The sequence below is a fragment of the Vespula vulgaris genome, chromosome 13 (assembly GCF_905475345.1).
Source record: "Vespula vulgaris chromosome 13, iyVesVulg1.1, whole genome shotgun sequence".
Lineage (NCBI taxonomy): Eukaryota > Metazoa > Arthropoda > Insecta > Hymenoptera > Vespidae > Vespula > Vespula vulgaris.
In genome coordinates, this window is record NC_066598.1 from 1,205,001 (window position 1) to 1,230,000 (window position 25,000).

The following is a 25,000-nucleotide window of genomic DNA, read 5'->3' on the forward strand; positions in this document are numbered from 1 at the left end:
GCACGTGGTTTTATCAAGGTAATCAAACTTATTATTGTATATTTTATATACATTCATTCATACGTACATACATACATAGATACATACATAGATAAATACATACATACATACATACATATATACATACATACGTACGTATGTACATAGACACTCACGGAAAAAATAAAAGATTTCATTTTCATCAAAAGGACAAAGAAATTCTAATATACGTTATTATTATTATTACTATTATTATTAAAAACTATCGATGTGTCATGATCGTTATTCTCTCTCTCTCTCTCTCTTTCTCTCTCTCTCTCTCTCTCTCTCTCTATCTCTCTTTCTCCCTATCTCTCTCTTTCTCTCTCTTTGTCTCTCTCTCTCTCTTTCTCTCTCTTTTTCTCTCTCTCTCGATATATTCACGTGCACGTATTCTATTCCTCGTTTTTTAGCTTCCCTTCCTCTAGCCCCTCTCGCCCCCAAATTTTCTCTTGAGAAATTGCGACAAATGGTATGTCCAGCTTCGAAAGGCCCGAGCACGACGAACACGTGCATGTTTGTTTCATTTAGTTTTATTTATTTATTTTTTTATTTTTTTAAATATTTATATATATATTATACATATATAGACATATACGGTTTTTAATTTGCTAAAAATCTAAGTCATGTTCTGTAATCATGTTCATACGAACATAGAATGCTGTTTCTTTTTTATTTATTTATTTTTTTTTTTTTAGAAAATCTCGAGAATGTACCTTTTTACTTACGAAATAAATAAGAAATAAAAAAAAAAGAAAAAACTGAAAAAAGAAAGAAAAGAAGAAAAAAAAATACGGAATATATATATATAAAATTGATCGTATTTGTCTATGAATGAAGCGTATTTACTTTTTTCTCTAATACTCTCTATCGTTTTACTTTTTCAGTGGAACGTTCTCTACGTTTGCTTTATGGAAATTATGGTCCGACGAACGTTCATGGGAATAATCATCGTGACAATAGGAAAGCTGATGTTAACGTCGAAAATCCAGTACGAGTAACTAGTACGAGACGTTGTCGTGATATCAAGAGGAATAATCATGTCTGTCCTAAATGTGGGAATGGTTATACAGTGATAAAAAGCTTAAAACGTCACCTACGTTACGAGTGTGGTCTTGCACCACGTTTTAAATGTCCATACTGCGGTACACGAAGTAAACAAAGAGCTCATGTTAACGAACACATACGTAGGAAGCATACTGGACAACGTATTTACATCATTGATTCGCCTTGATGATGATAATGATGATAATGATGATGACGAGGATGATGAAATCTCTTGTGTAGATTCGATCCAATAAAGTGTTTAACGAATTCTCTTCCCCCATGGAAAAAGAATCTTCCACGTTCCTCAAATCTTCCAACCCCTTTAAATGGAAAAAACAAACAAAAAAAAGATAAAAAGAAAAATATCCTAATCTTCTAACCACTCTCTCCTCTACCATTTAAACTCACCCTATACCTTCACCCACCAGCTCACTTAATTTCTTATTCTTTTTAATTATGTACTTCGTCATTTTTTGATATATCGATCGACGAAACGTTTATAAAAATGTTTGTATAAACATTAGCTCATTCATTCTATCTATTTATCTATCCGTCTATCTATCTATCTATCTATCTATCTATCTATCTATCTATTTATCTATCTATTTACCTATCTATCTATCTATCTATTTACCTATCTATCTATCTATTTACCTATCTACCTATCTATCTATCTATCTATCTATCTATCTATCTATCTATCTATCTATCTATCTATCTATCTATCTATCTATCTATCTATCTTTTTTCGGATTGTACGTTCGATCGAATAAAATCGTTCTCAATCGTGTTATCTATCTATTTATCCATCTTTGTATTTATCTATCTATATATATATATCTATTTTTTATCTCTTTTTTTAACACTCCTAATCCTTTTTGTTTTTTCTGTTTCTTTTCCTTTTCATTTTTTGTGTTTGTCTCCATGCATATTTCCTCTCTCTGTCTTTCTCTCTCTCTCTCTCTCTCTTTCTCTTTCTCTTTCTCTCTCTCTCTCCTCTCTCTCTTTCTCTCTCTCTTTTTCTTTGTCTGTCTCTCTCTTTGACCTATCTTCTTTCCTTCTTTCATTATTTTTTTTCCTGGTTTTCATTTATTTATTCATTTATTTATTTACTTATTTATCTATTTTCTTTTTATTCTACTCTTTTAGATCCGATCGTCTGTTATAACTCATTGTGACTTTTGTTAAAATTGTTTGAAAAATTCTATTTGCAATGAAATATCTCTCTTTCTTTTCTTCCACTTCCCTTTTTTTCTTTTCTATTTTTTTTCTTTAATATATATATATATATATATATATATATATATATATATGCATATATATATTGTTATGGTGAAAAAATGAAAAACGAGAAGGAAAAATAAAAAAAGAACAAAATAAACAAACAAACGAACAAACAAGCAAACGAAAAGATTGTATAGAGGTTCACGTAATCGTTTTTATTTTCACTAACGCCTGCCTTTTCTTTTTATCTTTTTAGATACGAAGAGGATCAAGGTCGAGGACGACTTGAAAAACTTGTGCGCGGTCGTGATGGAGGACTCTAAGGATTTCGATTGCGAGGAGGAGAAGCCATTGGTCGCTAGTAGACGAAGAAGTTCATCTTTGCGTGATGTGAACAGACACACGTGTTCAAAGTGTTCGAAAAGTTACATTCATGCATGGCATCTCAAAAGACATACCAAATTCGAATGTGGTCAGGAACCGAAAATACAATGTCCTTATTGTGCCGCTAGGATGAAACAACGTGGACACGTTTATAGACACATTAGGCAATGTCATCGTGGACAAAGTGTTTATGTTATCGATTTGAATTGATTTTTAAAGTCAACTCATTGATATCAGAAATTATCATCGACGATTGTCCCCGGTTATCGTGCTACATTATCGCGCTACTGTATATTTAATCAAATCCGGACAATTATTTATAGATAATTCTCTTTTCAAAAAGGAGAAAAGAGAAAAGAAGAAAAAAAGAAGAAGAGAAAAAAAGAAAAGAAACTTCGACGATATTTTTGTCATCGATAATGCGGGTGAAGGACAAAAAAAAAAGAAAACAAAATAAAAAAAGAAAGAAAGAAAAAAGAAGAAGGTTTCGATTTGATACTTCTCACGTTAAATCTATTCTTGGGTACATTTGATAGTGTAATATTAAAAATAATATATTTGATATAAGCCGATATGAATAATGATTTATACAAGAGATTATAATTTGATATAATAAAGTTTATAATACCTTTCTTTCTTTTTTTCTAATTATGATTTTTCTGAACATCTGACAGAAATTCCATTTTAGAGAATTTCATGTGATTCATTATTTATCATTATAGATTGTCATACAATCCAATATGTTTTGTATCTTCAAAACTATTGCTGATAAAACAAAACTGTTGTCATTTTTGCAATCAGTGTCTCCTCTCCCTTCAAGTACGTGTACCCATCAATAGGTTTAACTTTTTATACACCAAAATAAGTGCGTGTATCGGTCAATTTAATCTCAGTAGGGACTGAGATGATTTTTCTTTTCTTCTTTTTTCTTTCCTAATTATTATTATCAGTCCATCCTTGATAAGAGTTGACTCTTATCACGACAAAGAAAGTGTTATGTTTTCGATTATAATTGTGTTTCGTTTATGTGTATGTGTATATACATACATACATATATATATTTATATATATATATATATACATACATACATATATATGTATGTATATATGAACGACAATATTGGACTAATTTTTGTTAAACGACGAGAGAGAGATTTTTACGATATTTCCATTTTAGTAAATGGATCATGCGTCTGAAAAATTTGACAATTTATTGTTCTTTTTGTAATCACATTATTATTATTTTGAAAAAAAAATATTTTTTTATTTTAATCGTGACTTTCTATCACAGTTTATGATAGATCATTAACTTCCAACATTTGTGAATAATATTTTTGTATAAATTTTCAAGATTATGTCTTCGATGAACACAATTCGTATCGCAAGAGTTGTAAATTATTATTACTTATATAGAATTATTACTTATATATTTGAGCGAACACTTGATGCGTTTATTTGAATCGAGTGGATGTGTGTAAGAGAGAGAGAGAGAGAGAGAGAGAGAGAGAGAGAGAAAGAGAGAGAGAGAGAGAGAAAGAGAGAGTGTGTATTTGTGAGTATGTATGTATGTTCATGATTTGAATTCAAATCTACCTGTATTATCCTTCCCATTTTTATTATGGTTGTTTGCAATCTATTAACAAAACAAGACGAAACATTTTAGTTTTGTTTCTGCTTCTTTTTTTTGTTTTTTTTTTGTTTTTTATTTTATATATACATTCTAACTAGAAGATAAAGGGACCTGAATCACGTATAATATTTTTATGGAAAAACTTAAAAATAAATAAAAAAAACACCTAATACCCGAGTTATATATAATAAATAAAACGAATATTAATAATAATAATAATAATAATAATAATAATAATAATAATAATAATAAATATTAATAATAAATAGTAATAATAATATTTAGTCAAGAAAAAGAAGAGAAAACAAAAATTTAGTATTTTCTCTGTTATCATAAGATTTTTATCACATTATCGTCATTTACGATTCGACGATTTTTCGTTTTTTTCTTTTTCTTTTTTTTCTTTCAATCACCTATCGTACTTAAGCTAATCATTCCCTCGTCGAATTGAGTCGTAACAAGTTCATCAAGATCGTATGTCGATTAGAATTTCATAATTCTGATAAGATTTCCTTGTTTTTTTAGGTTCATACATGATCGTTGACGATCAGGATAGAAGAACGGAGGAAGAAAATGAAGATGAAGGTCGACGTAGAATAAATAGTGATAGAGACATATATGAAATATTTTGTCCGAAATGTTTCAAGAGCTTTCAGTTCACTCAAGATTTACGATTACACATGATCACAGTTTGTGGATTTCAAGCGAAAAGAATGTGTCCTTATTGCGAGAGAACCATGAATGGTATCGAACAAATTCATGAACACATTAGAAACGTTCATCCAAGTCATCGTATCGCTGTATTGGAGATGATGACTTCTCCGTGTTTAGAAATAACTTTGGAAGAAGAGGATTCATCAAGACGTTAATTAGAGACGATATTGCTTTTTGCTAATTAATTAAATTTAATTAACAAACTATTGTTTGATAAAGAAAAAGGGCTATTTCTTTTAATGCAATATATATATATATAATGTATATATATATAATATATATATATATAATATATATATATGTATATATATATATTGTGTATACATATATATATATATATATATATATATATATTGGGTGGATCAATACGATATGTAAGGGATTATATATATGGCAGTAATAATTTTTTCATAGGTGGACTTATGTAAGTTGAATGAATTTTCTTATGTAATCATACGTTTTGGATTGCATTAGTCGGTCAAATTCGACATTTTTTATAAAAAAATTATTATTTCATATATGTTGAAAAATTATTAATTTAGGAGATGTTTTAATATAAATATCGTTGATAAACAATGTAGAGAAATGCGATTGCAAATGTAGTAAGAGTAATAGTAAGTAGTAGTAATTGGAAAACGTGATTCTTAATGATTTAGCAAAAGAAATTGTTTATTCGGGAAAAAAGTAAATTGTTTATTAATTATTTTTATTTATAAATTTAATCGTAGTTTGAATACTCTTTTTGAGAAAATAAGATGAAGAAAGTTCGTAATGAATTTATTTATAAAAATTGTTTCTAACAAATTATTAATTAATTATTAACAATAAATAAAGAAATAGAGAAAATTCTGCCATTTAAAATGGTATTTTTTTCGACTTTCTATGATTTTTAGTCTTGGAAATATCTCCATCCAATTGAAAAATGTGGATATTATTAATATGAAAAATTAATTTGTTTATTAATTATTTATTGATTTATGTAAATTTATAAATCAGCAGCAGTCTGAATTTTTGTGTTTTTTGGCAAAGTAAGATGAATTTAGTTCGTAAGAATTTGTTTATAAAAATTGTTTATAACAAATTGTTTATAACAAATTGTTAATTATTTATAAACAATTTGTAAAAATAGAGAAAATTTCGCCCTTTAAAACGATATTTGATTCACGTCGCTACGACTTCTAGTTCCGGAGATATATCCGTTTAAATATAAGACACTTAAATTAGGTCACTGACCTACATTTCATTCATTGTTACTCGGTGACACACTGACCTATATAAATTCCGAGAATTTACTACGTCCGTACTACTACTACTACTATTACTACGAACAGCTGTACCGCGCGACTTATGAATGGAAATCTTTCGGAGGCGATATCTTCGGAACGAAAAGTCGTAGAGACTTGAAACCAACGCCATTTTCAAGCATAATTTATCCTTTATTTATTTAAATATTGCAGTAATATTGTTATAATAAAATCGCTTTTGTTAATAATTTTTAAAATTGATTTTTTTTCTTTTCTTTCATAATAGGAACATAACTATAATGAAAACATCAAAATTTTTATTATAATCATATAAATTTTATTTTGTTTATTTAAAAAAAAGGATAGAAGATTTATTAATAATAACCAACCTACGAAATTGGAAGAAGAAAAATCCGAAAGAGCTTTATTGGTGAATTATCTTCACAATTAATAATTTTTCGACTTATATCGGTCAATACTTTTTTATACAGTGTGTCAAACTGCATCGACCAATGACGTCAAAAGTATAGATTTCATTTTAAAAAACCCAATTGACCTTTATATATTGTTTATGTGCCCACTTATAAAAAAATTATTACTGCCATATTATGAACCTTCCATACCATAGAATTTTGTAAATAAAGTTTCTCTATATATCTAAAAAAAAATCGAGATACTTAAGGTAATCGAAATTATTGTTTCACCCTATATATATGTATATATATATATTGAATATATTTCATCTAAACGCTTATGCATATAAAACAAAACAAAAACTATAGAATAAGATGCATCAATCATGGTTATGTTACTGTTTATTTCATATGATTTTTTTTTAAGTTGTCTTTTTCTTTTTTTTTTATTTAGTTTTCACAGAATCAATTACCGTCCGGTAAATAGCATGGTGTAATAACATGCATGGTGTGTATATATATATATATACACACACACATATATATTATTCATGTATAATGTACAAATGTATAAAAGTAAATATTTTCATTGGTCATTGATATATATATATATATATATATATATATATATATATATATATATATACATATACATATATATATATGTATATATAAAATATTATATGAGTAAAGAAATATAGGTACAAAAAATTGATTTCGATGTAATCCATATGGAAACATTTCGTTTGATATTAAGTTAAATGGAAAAAGTTGAACGAAGAGAGAAGAATGAAATAAAATAAAAAAGAAATAAACAAATAAATAAAAATAAATAAAAATGAAAAAAAAGAAAAGAACTGAAAAACAGGTAGATATGAAATGAAATGAATCGCGATCGATGATAATAAAAATCGTGTTTAATCTTACGTGACTAACGTGATTCGTATTTTTTTTTTGCTTCTCACTTCCAGGTACTACAACAAGGAGACGACAACAGCAACAACAACAACAACAACAACAACAACAACAAGAACAACAACATCCCCGCGCTATACTACCGAAGAATCTTCTACCGAGAAATTGTGGTTACCCGATGATGCCATTGATCAAAGATTTGGCTACTTTGTGGCTAGCCAAGCAGAGAATCGATTTTCCTTATCGATGTGAAAAATGTGGAAAGGGTTATCAGCATCGTGCTACGTTGTTGAGACATACCAGACACGAATGTGGCAAGGAACCACAATTCAAGTGTCCTTACTGCGTTCATCGTACCAAACAACGTGGTAATCTTTATCAGCACATAAGAACGAATCATCCAGGAAAGAACGTCTTCTCCAGTACCGCTTAATGATTATTGTTATCGTGATTTCGTGGGTCCACGATTAGACCCAGATTAGATTAAAGTCGATTAGTCGATTGAGTCCAATATCTAATTTCGATTGTTCTTGCTTCCCTTTTCTTTCTCTTTCTCTCTTTCTCTCTTGCTCTCCCTTTTTCTCTTGTATCTTCGTCGTAGATGAACAGAATGACATTTAGAAATTCTGGTAAAACGATCAAAATAAAAAATTATTCGATAGTATCGAAGAGAGAGAATGATCGATATCATCGCCCTGCGCGAAATGGATGACATATTTTTAAAAACGATGAAATATTTGTTTGACGTACGATTTTTCGTTTGGTCCTTTTTGTTCTTTTTTTGGGTTTTGTTTTCTTTTTCTTTTTGTTTTTCGTAAACGACTATAGTTATTCGTAATCGAACGCTCTCAACGTAGACTGTAGTCAATCGAATATAATTAGAATTAACAAACTTAATGATCCATCCAACCAGTCAAAATCAGTATTGGTGAACTTAACATTAATGTACCAATTAACCACATGATTCAAGTAAATTGTTTAATTCAGGAACATATTTACGTGGATCATTGTTAAGTTAATTAATTGCATTAGAATTTTGTTTTAAGATTGCGAATAATCCTTCTGTCATAATCACTCGTGTTAATTTATTTTTTCTTTAATTAATCGACTCCTTGGATGGATTATATATATCTTAGTGTTTCCCCAATATTTTCTTTTCCTTTCTTTTCTTTTTTTTTTCTTCTTGTATTGAATGCTTCCAACCTAACAAAATCATCTCGAACCACTTTCAATGATCAATAACATGATAGTAAACGAAATTCTGAAAAAAAAATATATATATAATGTAAATAGTTACTTCCTTGAATTAAAAAAAGGAAAAAAAAATGTTATGCTGGTAGAACTATCATTAATTTGACGTTCTTCAATAATTACATAAATTTTATATTAAACATTTTGTATATGAAATAATTGCTCAGATTGTCCTCGTCAAGCAACAAATATAATTAGGTGTGAACGTTTACGTGAAAGCCAATCAAAATACTGTTATCACGTATACGTCCGTTTATTCATCGTGTATTAATTTCATATAACCATGATTAAAAATTACGTTAATGAAGTTCGAATAATCACGATGAATCATCGGATTTCACAATGGCGATCAAAGTAACTCGTAAATGGCAATATACTATCATTATCCCATAATCGGGCACAAATACTCCTATGATTGGATTTTTCTTTTGGGGTTGAGAGGAGGAGGACACGTGCGTCAATGGATCTGATCCCATAAATTTGAGCGGCAGCCATGAACATACTGTTATCATTGCGAAACCAGCGAAAAATTTGATAGTTCTTCTAATGAGAATCAGAATCTCATTGATATGACACCATGACAAAAAAAAAGAAAAAAAAAGAAAAGAAAAAAGATTTTGACTCGACGCTTTGTTAGCTTAAACCTGTTCTTGGATATGTTTGTTAGAGCGATTATGAAATATGAAAAACAAGAAGCTATAATTTCCGAGATTTCGAATTTAATGATAAAGTGTGTAATTTATTTTTTTATTTTTTTTTTTTTTAATCTAAATATATTCAAGAATGGATTTAACTTTTTAGTGATCAATAATATTGGCAATGTATTCTTCTTCTTCTTTTTCTACTTCTTCTTCTTTTTCTTCTTCTTCTTCTCCTTCTTCTTCTTGTTCATCTTTTTTTTATTCTTCTTATCTGTAAAGCATTGAACAAAGTGTCGTTAGCCTAATCATTGGAACATGGATTCTCGATATAATAGTAAGAGTTTGTTCATTTGGTGAAAACATTATGTATATTTATGTATATTGTGTCTTTGTGAGACTCCTTGATAATCCTTAAGGAATATCGCACCTAATAAATAAAATAATTAAATTGATATTAATGCGAGATATACAGCTATATATATACATACATATATATATGTATATATATGTATATATATATATATGCTGGTATACGTGTACGTGCGTGCGTGTGTATGTATATATGTATGTATATTTATATATATATATATATAATATATACATACATAGGACTTGAAACTGCTATCTCCAATTCGATAAAAATTTCAGATATTTTTTACTTTTATTTATTGATTGATTGATTTATTTATATATATATCTATGGAGCTGTTAAGCAGGTACGTTTTCTAGATAATCTTCAATTATCATTATAATTATACTTAATATCTATTTACTAATTTATTTGAAATAATGGTGTCGGATGGGATTCCTGATCGAAGTTAAAGAAAAAAAACAAAAAAAAAGAAAGAAAGAAAAGTTCTTCATTCCATCCACAATATCGATAAGATCATAATTTGTTTAAAACTTAAGTTGCTACGTGTGTTATAGAGTATCTAAGAAATTTAGATGTTCGTCCATTTGTTTGTAGAGTTAGCACACAGCCAATCTCTTTCTTTTTCTCTCTCTCTCTCTTATTCTCGTTCGACATTGTATCCATTCCAAATTTCATATATGAATATCGATCTAACTCTATTCCTTTTTTGGTTTCTTTTGCAGTGGTAACCTGGTCAGTCTATCAACAACCAAATCATGAGGAGAAAATGTCTGGATTATATAAGGTACCATACATGATGTATTGCCCGACTATTAGGACATCCCAAAGATTGAGTAGCTGTCTTGATAGAAAACCTGGTTGCTTCAAATGTCCAAGATGTGGTAAAGGTTATCGTTGGCTAAGAAACATGAAGAATCATCTGAGAGTCGAATGCGGAAAGGATCCAAAGGAATGTTGTCCTTATTGTCCTCATAGGACCAAATACAAGAGCAGTTTACAGAAGCATATACAACGAATACATTTTGGTTAATTGATTTTTAAAACTGATTAAAATTGTCTGATGTTTTTATGTCTCTGAATGTTATCAAAAGTTCTTTTTTCTCAATAGATAATAAATTCAAATATTATTACTTATTAACAGAGAAGGCTCTCATTCTCTCTCTCTCTCTCTCTCTCTCTCTCTCTCTCTCTCTTTTCTTTCATTTATATCTTTCTTTTTCAAATGATTTATTTAACAAATTGTCTGATTTATATTTGTTTTTCTTATTTTCAATTCCTGATTTGATACTTGCGAATGTCTTTTTAAATCTTGCAGGACCAAATATATGATCAGTTTTCAGAAATATATATATATATATAAATATATACACACATATATATATATTTGTAAATTGATTTTTAATGAATTTTTTCTTTTCTTTTATGTTCTTTTTTTTGGCGACAGATAAAATTCTCTCTCTCTCTTTTTTTTTATATTTCTCTCGAACGGATTTATTTAACAAATGATTATTTGGTATATACCTGTGTGTTTTTTCTTTTTCCAATCCCTGTAGTTTGCTATCCATGGAAGTCCTCATATAAAGAAAATAATTAAATTTACATACGTGATTTAACGGCGAGGAATCGAAGGAAGATCTCATTGAATACGTCTGTGATTATTCTGCTGATTTAGAAATATAATATTCATTCGATAATATTCGACTGACTAGTAATTTTTATTTTTCAGGTAAGAAGTTTACATGTCAGAGTTGTGGACGTTCCTACGTTTGGAAGAAGACATTAAGTCAGCATCAGAAAATTTGTGGAAAGTCACCAAAATTTTTTTGTATCGTCTGCGACTTCAAAACACGCTTCAAGGAGAATCTTAAGAGACACTTTTACAACAAACACAAGATACGCGAGAAGAAAGAATACATTTAACGATGTATTATTTCGGTTGTAACGAGATCGATTGAATTTTGGTGTAATTTTGTTTCTTTTTTGCTTCTTTTTTGTTGTTTTTTTTTTGTTTTCTTTTTCTGATTTTCTTTTTCTTTATTCCTCCTATATCTTCTTTCAATTTTTATTCCCAATGGCAATAAAGATTATAATTATTTGATAAGAAAATAATAAATCGATTGTATTCATTATACTTTATTATACGACATATATATATATATATATATATATATATATATATATACACACATGTATAGAGGGTATCCCAAAACTGATTATCGACCCTTCGAGAAGTGACAGCTGAGAAAAAGGTAAAAATTTTCTGACGGAAAATTTTTCCTATCACTTTTGTCTTCATTGATCGTTGTTATTATTATCATTACCCTTTTTCGTGTATCTTAAAGATCGATTATATGCTTTGAAACAATCTATATATTTATGACTTTTTAGATTAAAATGTTTTAATACGATGTATCTAATAATATCTCTTTTGTGAGTTTCTTTTTTCAGATTTGAAGAATATCAACGTCTCGAGGCTTTTGGTTGAATGATTTAACAGTTATACACATATACATACACACACACATACCTACAAATATACATACATACATACATACATACATATATATATATATATATATATATATATATATATATATATATATATATATATATATATTAGAGCTGATGTAGACCGTAAGTATCAATAATGCACGATATAGAAACGCACGCCATTGTCAATGTAATTGTTGAAGGCTGCTCCCCGAAGGACTCGGAGCAAGAAAAGCATGAACGATGTGTCTGATGTAGAAAATTATTTCTAATGCGTTATATATATATACACACACACATATATATATATATCTTTCTAAGTACTTGCCCTTTCTCTCGGATTTTTTTCAAGACAGAATGGATATCGTAGCTCCAAGTTATAATATTTTAATGGAATAAGGAAAACGGAGGGAAACGAAAGTGAAAAAAAAGAGAAAGGAACAGACAAACAAACAAGAAAAAGAAAGAAAAAAAAGACGAATTGAAAAAAAAATTTTCAAGAAGAAAAAGAAAAATTTAAAGATACTCGAGCCGAGGCATGCGCTTCGATGTTTTTTATTAGAAGGCACCGAGAGAATATATTTGTTTTCTTGCATTTTGCGACAGCTAAATAAGCGTGCAATGACGATGATGATGGATATTCTTATTATTATTATTACTATTATTATTGTTGTTGTTGTTGTTGTTAGTATTGATTATTTATTTATTATTATTTTTTCTATTAGTTTTATTATCTTCCTTCTTTTTTATTTTTTCTGTTTTTTTTTTCTATTTTTTTTTTCCTTTTTTGTTTTCAAGTTCCCATTACTATCCTTTATTACCGATCCAAGAACTCCGAATAAAAAAAAAAAGATTGTCCACCTGTTCCTATTGTTATTATTGAAGAATAGCAATTATCGTTTATTGAAATGAATTTTTCTTTACAGATGCACCTCTATTTCCGATAATGAGGCCGAGATTGCACGTTTGTCCACGTTGCGGTCAGATGTATGCCTGGGCATCGAATCTGAGAAAACATCTGAAGATGGGATGCGGAATGGTGACCTTCGAGACTCACTTCTCCTGTCAGTACTGCCCTTATAGGTCGAGGATCGAGGCCAGCTTCTTGAAACACCTGTTGTCGGTCCATAACATCAAGTAGACCGATGCTATCTCGCGTTGAAACGTCTCGCGTAAAGTGTGTTGTCTTTTTTGTCTTCTTTCTTTTTTTTTTGTTTTTTATTATTACTTTCTTTTTTTTTTTATTAGGTTTCGTTTTTGTTTTCTGATTATTTTCTTTTTCTCGCGAAAAAGAAAAATGAGAGAAAATCGACAAAAGAAACAGAAGTTTTTTTATAGAAGTTTATGTTCGTGCAATTAGAGTAAGGAGAGAGAGAGAGAGAGAGAGAGTTTTAATAATCGCCTAAGAAATAATTCATTTCGCTAAGAATCATATAGACAAGTTCCTTTTTTCGTGTGATAGCTCGCGTTAATCTTCTTTTTTCATTTTTGTTATTTTATTTTATTTTATTTTATTTTTTCTTTTTAATATTTATTTATTTCATTTTTTTTTATTTGATGGAACTCGATGATCGATCCTCGAACACCTGATCAAATTTATCATTTTAATTATTTATATATATATATTTTTTTGAATTAAGATTATTTAATTCTTATATTATTTTCAATTGATCTCGAAATATTATGCGTTTAGACTGATTTCAGGATCGATTATAAGATTTGTAGAAACAAACTAACCGAGACTATACGAGAGAATTTTAATCAGGATCACATTTATATTTTTGGAGGCCCAAGCGCAATATTATTATTACCAGAACGAGGCTCCAAGTTTGGGCTTTATTATAAATGCGGTCCTGACATTAACGAAACTTGTGTGCGCTTTGCAATTATTTAGCCGTGCACTATATATCGTTATTAATATAATCTCGATCGCTAGTCACGTGCTGAAAGTCCTATAAAATTTTTCCTAATCGATGTACGTCGAATATATTTGTAAGAAGTTAACATTTTTTTTTTTCTTTTTTCTAACGGCAATAGAAACGAATCACTCGTTTTAGTCATGATCCGTTTTCTTTAAGAGGACAAATAATCGTTTTATATTTTGTCATGTGATTTTAAGAAAACAGCTGATCGTCGTTGTGGTTTTTTTTTCGTTTCTTTTTTCTTGTTTTATGTTATTTTATTTTATTTTATTTTTAATTTTCTTGTCTCTTGTTTTTGTGATATTTGTATATACGTACGTGTAGCACTTACTAGTCCCGTTCGATTTAATTCTCCTTCAAAATAGAAAAAAAAGAATTTTTAAAAAAGAATAAAAATTGTTAAGTACGAAAAAAGAAAACGTATTTCTTTACACAGGTGTGTGTTTACAAATCCGAATATTGAAGATTCTAATTATTGCTTAAGACAATAAATTTTTCGTACACGTTAGATTTTGCTTCTTTTTTCTCTTTGTTTTTTTTTTCTTTTAAGTGGAAAAAAAAGGATAAAAATCGAGATAAAAATGAAATTCATAGTTTATTCATAGAAATTTCTCAAACTATTAACTTCATATTATCCTCAGTTTATATACTTGGAGAACTTCGATTTCATTTATTAAAAAAAAAAAAATCGTAGTTTATTTACAAACTTACAGTTCGTATTAAAAAGAAAAGAAATCTATATTATATCTGCTATCATTTATTTCATACGAAAAATATAAATTCAGTATTAATCAATATTCGTACGTGCCATTTATATTTTAATAAAGGACACACACGCGTAAAGTAAAACATGTTTTCTAAATTTTATCGTATTTAACAAGACAAATACTTTTGAAGGATGATTGAATCGTCTTGATAAAAATAAATGAAGAAGATGAAGAAGAATAAGAATAAGAAGAAGAAGAAGAAGATGAAAAGAGAAAGTGAAAGAAGAAGAAATGAATAAGAAAAAAGTAAAAAAAGAAAAAAAAAAGAAAAAAAAAATAAATCTCATCGATATGTCGCGATTAGAAAGGAGGTGTCTTAGATATAAAGATTTTATAACGCACGCTGTAGGATCTCGCTCGTTTATTCGATAGTCTTATTAGATAAATAATATGTCGACATAGTGATTACATTTCGAAGTAATTATATTACGTCGTGTAACCATCGATCGACGATCGTTCTGCATATTACGATGAATTGGTGACGGTCGATTAAATTGAAAAAAAATAAATAAATAAAAAACATATTTAAAAATTAATAATAATGATAATGATGACGATGACGATGATGATGATGATGATAATGATAGTGATGATGATGATGATGCTGATACTGATGATGATGATGCTGATGATGATGATGATGATGATGATTATGATTAATTTTTAGAACTTGTTTAATCGACCGATACCATATTAGACACGTAAGAATTAATTAATTAATTAATTACGTAAACCTCTATCTAACGAGAATCAAATCTAGAGCTTTTCGTTGTTGTTGTTGTTTCTTTTTTGTTGTTGTTGTTTATTTTATTTTTATTTTCTTTTTCTTTTACCTTTTTAATTTTTCTTTTATATACTTTGTTTTATTTTGTTATATCTTAGAATTAAGAGAAGACGATTACGGAAGATCAGATATCTTTTTCTTTTTTTCTTTTCTTTTTCTTTTCTTTCCTTTTGATTTACATGTTTACGAAAAAAAGTAAGAAGAAATGAAAAGAGAAAGAAGAGATTTGATTTCTTCAATCGATTTTTTCCTCGAAACTTCCGAAAGTTCCTGTCTCGTCCTATCGAGAGTAACTAATGATCGATTCTTTTTTCTTTTTTTTTCCTTGTTCCTTTATTTTTATACAATTTGTCGACTAATTAATTCGAAGCGGCGAATATCAAAAGAAATAATAAGGAATAATTAAAAAAAAAAAAATGCATTGAATAAAAATAAAAATAATAGTTCAAGTATCGCATGTAAAACTATTATACGAGATATGGAGCGTATCAGATTATCTCTAATCTTTAAAATAAACAAAAAAGCAGAACCTGTAGGAAAAGAAAAAAAAGAAACTCTGCGAAACTGAAAAAAATATTCCTGAAAACTAAATCGTTTAAAAAAGAATTAGAACTTCAAACGAGAATAGAGAGAGAAAGAGAGAGAGAGAGAGAGAGAGAAAGAGAGAGGGTGTGTGTGTGTGTGAGAGAGAGAGAGAGATTTAACGATGCGAAGAAATTAGAATGAAACTTCGTACATATAAAAATTCATAAGGATTTTATGATACCCATTTTATTAGCCGGCTTTTTACAAATCGTTCTCAAGAAAATGAAAGAAAAAAGAAAAAGGAGTATTAAAAGATAATCGAAAAAAAAGGAACACAATTATCCTTTCACGTAAACGTAAGCCTTTCGAGTAAGTGATTTACGAGATCAATTTGATAAATTCGCGGCTTTTTTGCCTGTGTATGTTTTATTTTTTAGTATCTATATATATACATAAATATATATATATATATAAATTTCATTCTTAAAGTAAAAAGAAAAAAGGCGCGAGTTTCTCAAATTGCCCTGGTATCAAAGAAAGAAAAAAAGAAAAAAAGACGGTGACCTTGAGCTTTACGCTTTTTTTTCTAATATTTCATCCTAATAATTATAATAATATTAATATTAATGATAATAATAATAATAATAATAATAATAATTATAATAATAATAATAATAATAATAAAATAATAAAAAATAATAATAATAAAATAATAATAATAATAATAATAATAATAATAATAATAATAATAATAATAATAATAATAGTAATTAATAATACTATGACTACTAATAATAATAATGATAATAATATAAAAAAAAATTGTCACTGCTCGAACGGCCGATTTTATTGAAAGTCATACGAAATTTTATTCGTTCGTATCTTCTGATCATTATTGTCGAATTAATGAAAAAAATAACACTACGGATTAGATTATTAAACGGATTAGAAAAGTAAAAAAAAAAAAATAAACTGTAGATTGTACATAAACGGATATGAAATCGAAAAAAAAGAAGAAAATATTAATAAGTAACATGTGAGCGAGTATATGTGTGTATGCGAATGAGTGAAAAGGTAAAACGAAGAGAAGGAAGATAAAGAAAAAAACCAAATTTGAATTCTAATCTTCGACGAGGAAGAAATATCATCGTTGTATCATTTATCGACGATAGTTATATACATATATATATAGAAAGAGAGAGAGAGAGAGAGAGAGAGAGAGAGAGAGAGAGAGAGAGAGAGAGAGAAAGAGAGCTAGAAAAAGAGAGACAGATGAATAAAAAAATAAAAAATTTTTAAAGACAGCGCGATCAAAGAAAAAAATAACAAAAAAAAAGAAAGGAAAAAAAAATATCTCCAGTCGCGTTTTTCGTCACGCGTTGTTTCATTTTCGTAAAGAAAGAAGGAAATAAGGAAAGAAAGAAAAAAAGAGATAAAGAAAAAAAGGAAGGTCGTATTATTCGATTAGACTTATCGTCGATTAGAAAAATCTGTAATCGCGATTTCACTCTTTATACATCTTCGTCGCTCGTTTTAGATCAATAGATCGATAGATCCAAGCGCGATCGATCGTCGATCGTGTCGCTCAAACGGTTTAAGTGTGTCTGTGTATAACGATGTTCCGCATTAAATCAACATAAAAATTGCTTTTTTTTTAGTTTTTTTGAATAAACACCTGTAAATATATATATATATATATATATATATATATATAAAATATCTATGAAAGATAGCCGAGACACCAAGATTTTTTTCAGAAAAAAAAAGAAAAAAAAATGAAATTTTTCTCCTGTCGTTGGAGGGATGGTGGTGGAAGGGTTTGGGGTGGGTTGGGGGTTTATGGGAAGCAAGGGCAAGAAAAGAAAAAAGAAAAAAAAAAAGATGGCGACCTTGGAGAAACGGTGAATCTTCTTAGCTCGTTCGAAGGATCCTGAATGGTAATGGCCGTGAGTCAAGAACAGTTTGGTTAAGAACAATTAAAGAAGAAAAAAAAAAAACAGAAGAAAAAAATTGCTCTTAATCGTCAAACGATTTTCGAATTTTTCTTTTTTTTTTGGAGGCTTTTTGATGTCCTTTCTTTTTTTCTTTTGTTTTTGTTTATCATTAAACAGAGAAAAGTGACTAACTTATTCATACTCTCACTGGCTTGCCGAATTCATCGGAGTACTTGGGTAATTGATAGTTTAGCTTTTATCGTTATAATTATTATAATTATTATTATGATTATTATCATTTATTATTATTATTATTATCATTATTATTATTATTATTATCATTATTATTATTATTATATATGTATATTAATTATTCTTATTTTTATTCCTATATTATTCTCCTTAATCTTTTTATTATTATTATCGTCATTAATAATATGTATATTTATATTCTTCTTCCCGTATTTTTTCTTTCATTCTATCCACTTTATTTTGATAGATCTATCTCTATGTGTGTTAATTTAATTTTCTGTCTATCCTACTCCTTTTTTTTTCGTTTTGTTTTTTCTTTCTGTCCTTTTTTTTGTTTCTTTTTTTTAATTAATCATCACAATTATCAAACAATTTATAATCCCATCATCATTTCTAATGTTTCATTCGTCTGATCATCATAGATCATCATCGATTTTTGTCTCGTTTTTCGTTATCATTGTTGTTATTTTTCTTTTTTATCGATTAATAATTTCTGACTAAATTTTCTATGATCCTTTTCAGTCTCACATTGGATCGTATCGTCTCAGAAGAATAAAATGAAGATTAAGAAGACGAATGATTCGACATCTGCGACAACAGAGGAAAGAAGTAATCGTAGATTGATCGAGCAACATTACGTGAAATTTCATGGTAGATCGAGAAGATCGAGCGATTATGTTTGTTCTAATTGTGGCAAGTCATTCGTTAATTGTGCACGGCTTAAATCACATAGAAGACGTTATTGCGGTGTTATGGCAAATGTAGCTTGTAAATATTGCGATCATCGTACCAAACGTGTATGGGATATGAAAGTTCATCTTAGTGGCGTACACGGTATTCATAAAAATTCGACAGAGATCGTTAGTCATCTCGTTAAGATCGACAAAAGTTGAAATACAAATTCGACTATTCTTTTTCTTTTCTTTTTTTCTTTTCTTTAACAACAAAAATATTAATTGTCCAATTGAAATAGGAACAAAGATGTGGTTTCAAACATTTTGAAACAAACATTGGCTTTTTTCTTCCTATTTTTCTTTTTCTTATTTATTTATTTATTTTCTTTTTCTTTTTTAATGAACAATGATGAATTAATATTACTGTCAGGATTATTATTTACTATCACTGCTATTTTTTAGTGTTACGGTCTTAAATAATTTCATCAGCTATTTTCTTTTCTTGTTGTTTCTTAATTTTCTTACTTACAGAAGTTGAACAACCGACAATCCAAAAGAGACGTATCAATGTTTTATCTGAGATTAATAAAAATTATTTGTAAAATGCATTGTATCATGACGAACAATAAATATTTCATTTCCTCGTCGTAATATTCCACTCGTTCATTCTCCATTTTTAATCCTATTATCGTAATCATTATGAAGAAAAAAGAATGTTGAAAAAAATAAAATATATAAACATTGTCCTTTTACATATACGTATATATCAATATTTTCTTTTTAATATCGTTCATGCAATTTCTTCGTATTTTATTTTACCTTTTTCCAATATATTATTCATCATGAGCGAGAGAAAGAGAGAGAGAGAGAGAGAGAGAGAAAGTATGCGCGTGTATGTGTGTGTGTATGTATCAAGAATATTTGTCCAAGGACATATCTAATGATAATCACGAAATTGATGATACGAATCGATATCTGTTTCAGGGCCAACTCATTCTGGAGGACAATAACGACGAGATAAATCAGATATATTATTTGTGGATAGTCAGAGGAAACTAGGAAGTTTACTATAATAGCTCCTAAACGAAGAAGAAACTTTCGAAATAGAGAGAACAGATAGATAACAGTTTTCAAACTGTCCTCAAATCTCGTATTCTCATCTCGAAACGTATTGTCGTCTCGTCGAACAAACGAAGTTTAATTATGGACGAAAGAAAGACGAATGTTGTCCTTTCTATTATCATAGTTAACTGTTCGATTGCTCAATGACGATGGATTTTTCTTTTTTTTTCTTTTTTAACATCGCTTAGAAATTTTTTGGAACAATCACGCGTTCAAATTATCGACATTATCTGTACTGATCGAGCTCTGATAAAAATATGAGATGATTGTGAAATTTTAAATGTTTTTTTTCTTTCTCCTTTTTTTTCTTAAGATATTGTAAATCATTCATTGTACGATGTTCATTCATCCGAACAAAATTTGATGCGGTGATTGCGTAATGATTATGATGAAAGAATTTCTTTATGTTTCTTTTTTTTTTTTTTAAAGATGCATATATATATATATATTTTTTTTTTATTTTGGAAGGGACACATTCTCTTTCAAGAATACTATTTTATGAACTTACCTACAATAATTTTCTGTTCATGTTTCAGGATCCTACGATCATCATGGACGAAGAACGACGATTTCGAGCAGATATACATGCGAGCCTGAAATACGTGAGAGATATTGCTTTGGAAGCTGCGTTTCGAGTAAAATGATCTTTGCGATAAGTTACGAAGATCTTTCGTAATAATTAAAGATCATTACGATTAATTTCGTGCGAGTTATCGCTTTCGTGTGATCAAGAGATCTATGATCATCGTGTTTAAATATCACTATGAAATTGTTTCAATAGGCAATCTTCGAAATTTAATTTGGTTTTTATTCGTTTTTTCTTTTCTCTTTTTTCTCTCTGTCTTTCTCTCTTTTTCTCTCTCTCTCTCTCTCTTTTTTTTTTTGATAAACGGATATGTATGCAGCCTAGTAAATTATCTAAATGAACAATTTACAAGAATTATATTGATTATTTATTTTGCATTAAATCGATCTATATTGTAAGAGAAAAAAAAAAGAAAAAACATAATCAATTTTCATAATCATTGACTCTGTATTTTTACGTATTATGTATACTCTGAATCGTAATAATTTTTACATCTTTTTCTAATCTCCTTTTTTTTCTTCCTTCTTTGGAAAATTTGCAGTTTCATGTAAAATAAATTATTCATATTAGCTTATCGTAAATGTTTTGTTTTTAAAATTTTTCTTTTCTTTTTTCTATCTCTTATATTATTTTAGAAATTGTATATTCAATAGACCTTTTGGTAAAAGATCATCGTTAAAGTATCCACTAGAATATCTTGTCTATTATTATTATAATTACAGTTCAATTAATATCGTCCCATATGAATTTTGATTTCAGAAATTCTTCAATGAGAATATTGCAACGATTCGTATCGGGGTATCCTTCAAATGTAATTATATATGTATATATGTGCCTCTATAGAATATATAATAATTAAAATTTTAAATAGATTACTTACTTATATTAAAAATATCACAAAAAAGAAGCAAGAGGAAATTAGCGTATTATTATTATTATTATTATTATTATTATTATTATTATTATTATTATTATTATTATTACTATTATTATTATTATTATTATTATTTTTATTATTATTATTATTATTATCATTATTATTATTAATAGACATATGAATATATAATTTAAATATAAAAATTAATATGTTTAATATATAATAATATAATTACTCAATCTATGCACAAAGGAGCATAAGATAAAAAGGAATGGAGAATGTCTGATGACTATGTGATCTGAACGATATCTCCGATTTTTTCTAATCGTCCCTGTAAAAAATGGACGATTTTTTAAAACGACTTTAATTTTCATCCTCCTTTTCTTTCTTTTTCATCTTCTGTTTTTTCCCCTCTTTTTTCTTTTCTTTTTCTTTTTCTCTTCTTTTTTTTTCTTCTCAATTCTTTTCATAAATCTAACTTGGACGAATCATCAAGTCATTCGATGATTATTGAATAATTAACGGTTGCAATTAAACGATCGTTTGATCTTAGACCTCTCCAGACCAGAAAAAAAGAAACAAAAATTATTCTAATTTTTATTTTCCAAACGACTAATCACGTAACAAATCTTTCTTACTAATTCCAATTTTACTGCAGACCGAAGAAAACTGTAAAACGATATTCGACGAATTGTATACCTATATATATATATAAAGAAAAAATTATGAGATTTCACTAAACCCCAACCACATCGTTCGAGATATATATGCGAGTGAGAACAAAAGAAAGAAAGAAAAAAAGAAAATAGAATATTTCTAAGCAATATCCATAGATTTGATAGAAATATACCAAACATATCATTGTTCCGGTTTATCCAACATCATCAACAACCCTCCCCTACCGCCCCAACTCCAAAAGAAAAAAAAATAGAAAACATTTAGGATACTTCTAAACAACATCACGATTAGATCGAGATATCTAATAAACATATGTCAATACTACATTTTATCCTCAACCCCAGTACGAATGATTATACATTTATTTTTACATAGTGTACATACAGTTATATACAGTGTTGTTAGAAAAGTCCTTCTTTCCTTTTTTTTTATTTTTTCTTTTATTTTTAATTTTCTTTTTCTCTCGTTTCTCGATGGACACCATAAGATCGTGAGATTTTTTTTCTTTTTTTTTTTTTTTTTGTTTTCTTCTGAAAAGAGTATCCTTTCTTTTTTCATTTACTCTTAAATTATTTCACGTTTATATATTTTTTTTTCTTTCACATTATTTTTTTTTCTCTGTTTCTTTTTTTTTTTTTTTCGTTCTTCTTTCTATTACGCGACAAAAGAGAAAGGACACGATTTCGAGTTCACGCAATTACTAATCGTCTATCCTCATATTTTATTTTTTCAGATTTAAGAGCGTTGGGTTACATAAGTTGCCAGAAGGTCACCTATCCCTGCAAGAACTGCGGCAAGGTCTATCATTATTACTCAAGTTTGGCTAGGCATCTTAAACACGAGTGTGGGGTCGAGCCGAAGTTTCATTGTCCGTTGTGCCCCTACAGAACGAAGCATAAATCCAGCTTGAACACTCATCTCAATGGGAGACATATGAAATTGTTAAACGAGTTTTACGCATTGCCAAACGGGAACAAATTGTCTTCGTCCATGAATGCAACAAATTAGGAAGAGAACAAAAAGAAAATTAACTTACTCGTCAAAAGCAACAACAAGCAACAGCAACAACAACAATAATAATACAACCAACAAAAAAGAAATAAGAAATAATAAAAACAATATTGTTAGGATTTTCATTGATTAGAAGTATCATCATCGATTAGCCTTAGCTTGCCTAGATCTCCAAAGCGAGTTTTATATTTTATTTCTGCCATAGTTGTCATTTTAATAGAGTTCATTAATAAAGATTATATATATATATATATACATACATATGTATATATACATATACGTATATATATATATATCAACATTGTACATATAAATAACGTTCGTTATGTAGATAGATCGATGATATATACATATGTATGTGTCTTTTTATGTATATAGGTAGTACGGCTTTGATACACTGTGACGATCGTGAAGATATACGAGATATATATATATATATATATATATATATATATATATATATATATATATATGAAAATATTGTTTATACATTATAATCATTATTATATTACATGCAATTGTTCGTAACTAATATCTATTTGTTGAGAATTTAAAACGACGATAGAGAGATACTATTAAATTTTTGATGATACTAAATGGTATCCAACAAATTTTGTATCATTCATTTAGTTTGAGAACAATACTAATGCTTACAAAAAATACCTTTCTTCTTTCTTTCTTCTTTCTTTCTTTCTTTCTTTCTTTCTTTCTTTCTTTCTTTCTTTTTTCTTTCTTTCTTTATTTCTCTTTTTCGTATGAACATTTCATCGATTAATAGTTCGTTTCTTTCTCTTTTTCTTTTTCTCGTCCTTTACAGATTGTTTTTCTCTTTTAATATATAAATTAAGTAATAATAATTAATATTAAGTTAATAATTTTATAAAAAAAGGAAGAAAAAATCACACACACATACACATACACATACACACAAGTGTCAGTCCAATTCCTATTCGCGTTAGGTACTCTAAAATAAATTTAGAATATATAGGAGAAAAAAAGAAATCTCCCACCCCGAGAAAAAACAAAGAAAAAAAGGAATACAAAAAATGATGATGATGATGATGATGATGATGATGATGATGATAATGGTAATGGTATATCGCGTGCGAGCTCTGTGTAGCTCAAAATAATCGAGAGAAATAAAAATTAAATAAAATATTCCCCCCTCCACGTCATCATACTCTACCGATCATCCTCTGAACCGATCCCATCGTCAGGATGATCATTGAAAATCATTTTTCCTATATTTGTCTATTCTTTTCTCCTAATTTACTTTTCAATCATGATCCCATTAACGGGACAAACAATAAGTATTGCTTTAAAGATTTCAATAAGTCATCTTTTCTTTTTCGTTTCTGTTTTTATTTTTGTTCTGTCAATCTATCTAATACCAAGCATTCCTTTTTCTCCTATGATAATACCAATCCTAATCTAGATCAAAATATCACACTTGTTCTTTTGATATAATATTATAAGATTTTGAGAAAAAAAAGGAAAGGAAAAAAAGAACAAATAACATAGTCG

At 28.2% G+C, this 25,000-nt stretch overlaps 4 protein-coding genes and 1 long non-coding RNA gene across 7 annotated transcripts in view; all 5 read left to right on the forward strand.

Moving 5' to 3' along the window:
• LOC127068415 (longitudinals lacking protein, isoforms A/B/D/L) overlaps positions 1-3,291 on the forward strand; it is a 132,812-nt gene extending 129,521 nt beyond the window's left edge. Inside the window, exons 11-12 of the transcript XR_007782912.1 lie at positions 1-18; positions 2,546-3,291. The exon at positions 1-18 is cut by the window's left edge and continues 969 nt beyond it. The gene's annotated coding sequence lies outside the window, so the exon portion shown is untranslated. The remainder of the gene's footprint in view (positions 19-2,545) is intronic.
• Positions 1-5,172, forward strand: part of LOC127068530 (zinc finger Y-chromosomal protein-like) — a 10,232-nt gene extending 5,060 nt beyond the window's left edge. Inside the window, exons 3-5 of the mRNA XM_051004811.1 lie at positions 906-1,226; positions 2,546-2,857; positions 4,829-5,172. Coding sequence (XP_050860768.1) covers positions 906-1,226; positions 2,546-2,857; positions 4,829-5,172 — 977 coding nt within the window. The remainder of the gene's footprint in view (positions 1-905; positions 1,227-2,545; positions 2,858-4,828) is intronic.
• Positions 5,173-7,303: 2,131 nt separating this feature from the next.
• LOC127068456 (zinc finger protein 254-like) lies at positions 7,304-13,264 on the forward strand. 3 transcript variants are annotated; one of them, XR_007782920.1, is made up of 5 exons: positions 7,315-7,542; positions 7,646-7,957; positions 10,577-10,879; positions 11,408-11,505; positions 11,581-11,663. XR_007782920.1 is itself a non-coding variant. In XM_051004701.1 (4 exons), exons 2-4 carry the CDS (start codon positions 7,768-7,770, stop codon positions 11,772-11,774), a joined length of 687 nt encoding a protein of 228 aa, XP_050860658.1. In that variant the 5' UTR covers positions 7,304-7,542; positions 7,646-7,767; the 3' UTR covers positions 11,775-13,264. The 3 variants fall into 3 exon arrangements, 2 of the variants coding, with proteins under 2 accessions (XP_050860658.1, XP_050860659.1); XM_051004701.1 differs by lacking the exon at positions 11,408-11,505 and having other exon boundaries at positions 7,304-7,542; positions 11,581-13,264; XM_051004702.1 differs by lacking the exon at positions 11,581-11,663 and having other exon boundaries at positions 11,408-11,567.
• A 7-nt stretch (positions 13,265-13,271) lies between these two features.
• On the forward strand, positions 13,272-19,854 carry LOC127068489 (uncharacterized). The gene is made up of 2 exons (XR_007782947.1): positions 13,272-18,513; positions 19,051-19,854. It is a non-coding gene; the product is annotated as an uncharacterized LOC127068489 (long non-coding RNA).
• Positions 19,855-20,861: 1,007 nt separating this feature from the next.
• The window catches only part of LOC127068470 (longitudinals lacking protein-like), a 4,355-nt gene continuing 216 nt past the window's right edge, over positions 20,862-25,000 (forward strand). Inside the window, exons 1-3 of the mRNA XM_051004727.1 lie at positions 20,862-20,926; positions 21,670-21,721; positions 23,199-25,000. The exon at positions 23,199-25,000 is cut by the window's right edge and continues 216 nt beyond it. Of these exons, the coding sequence (XP_050860684.1) occupies positions 20,876-20,926; positions 21,670-21,721; positions 23,199-23,473 (378 nt within the window). The 5' untranslated portion in view covers positions 20,862-20,875 and the 3' untranslated portion in view covers positions 23,474-25,000. The remainder of the gene's footprint in view (positions 20,927-21,669; positions 21,722-23,198) is intronic.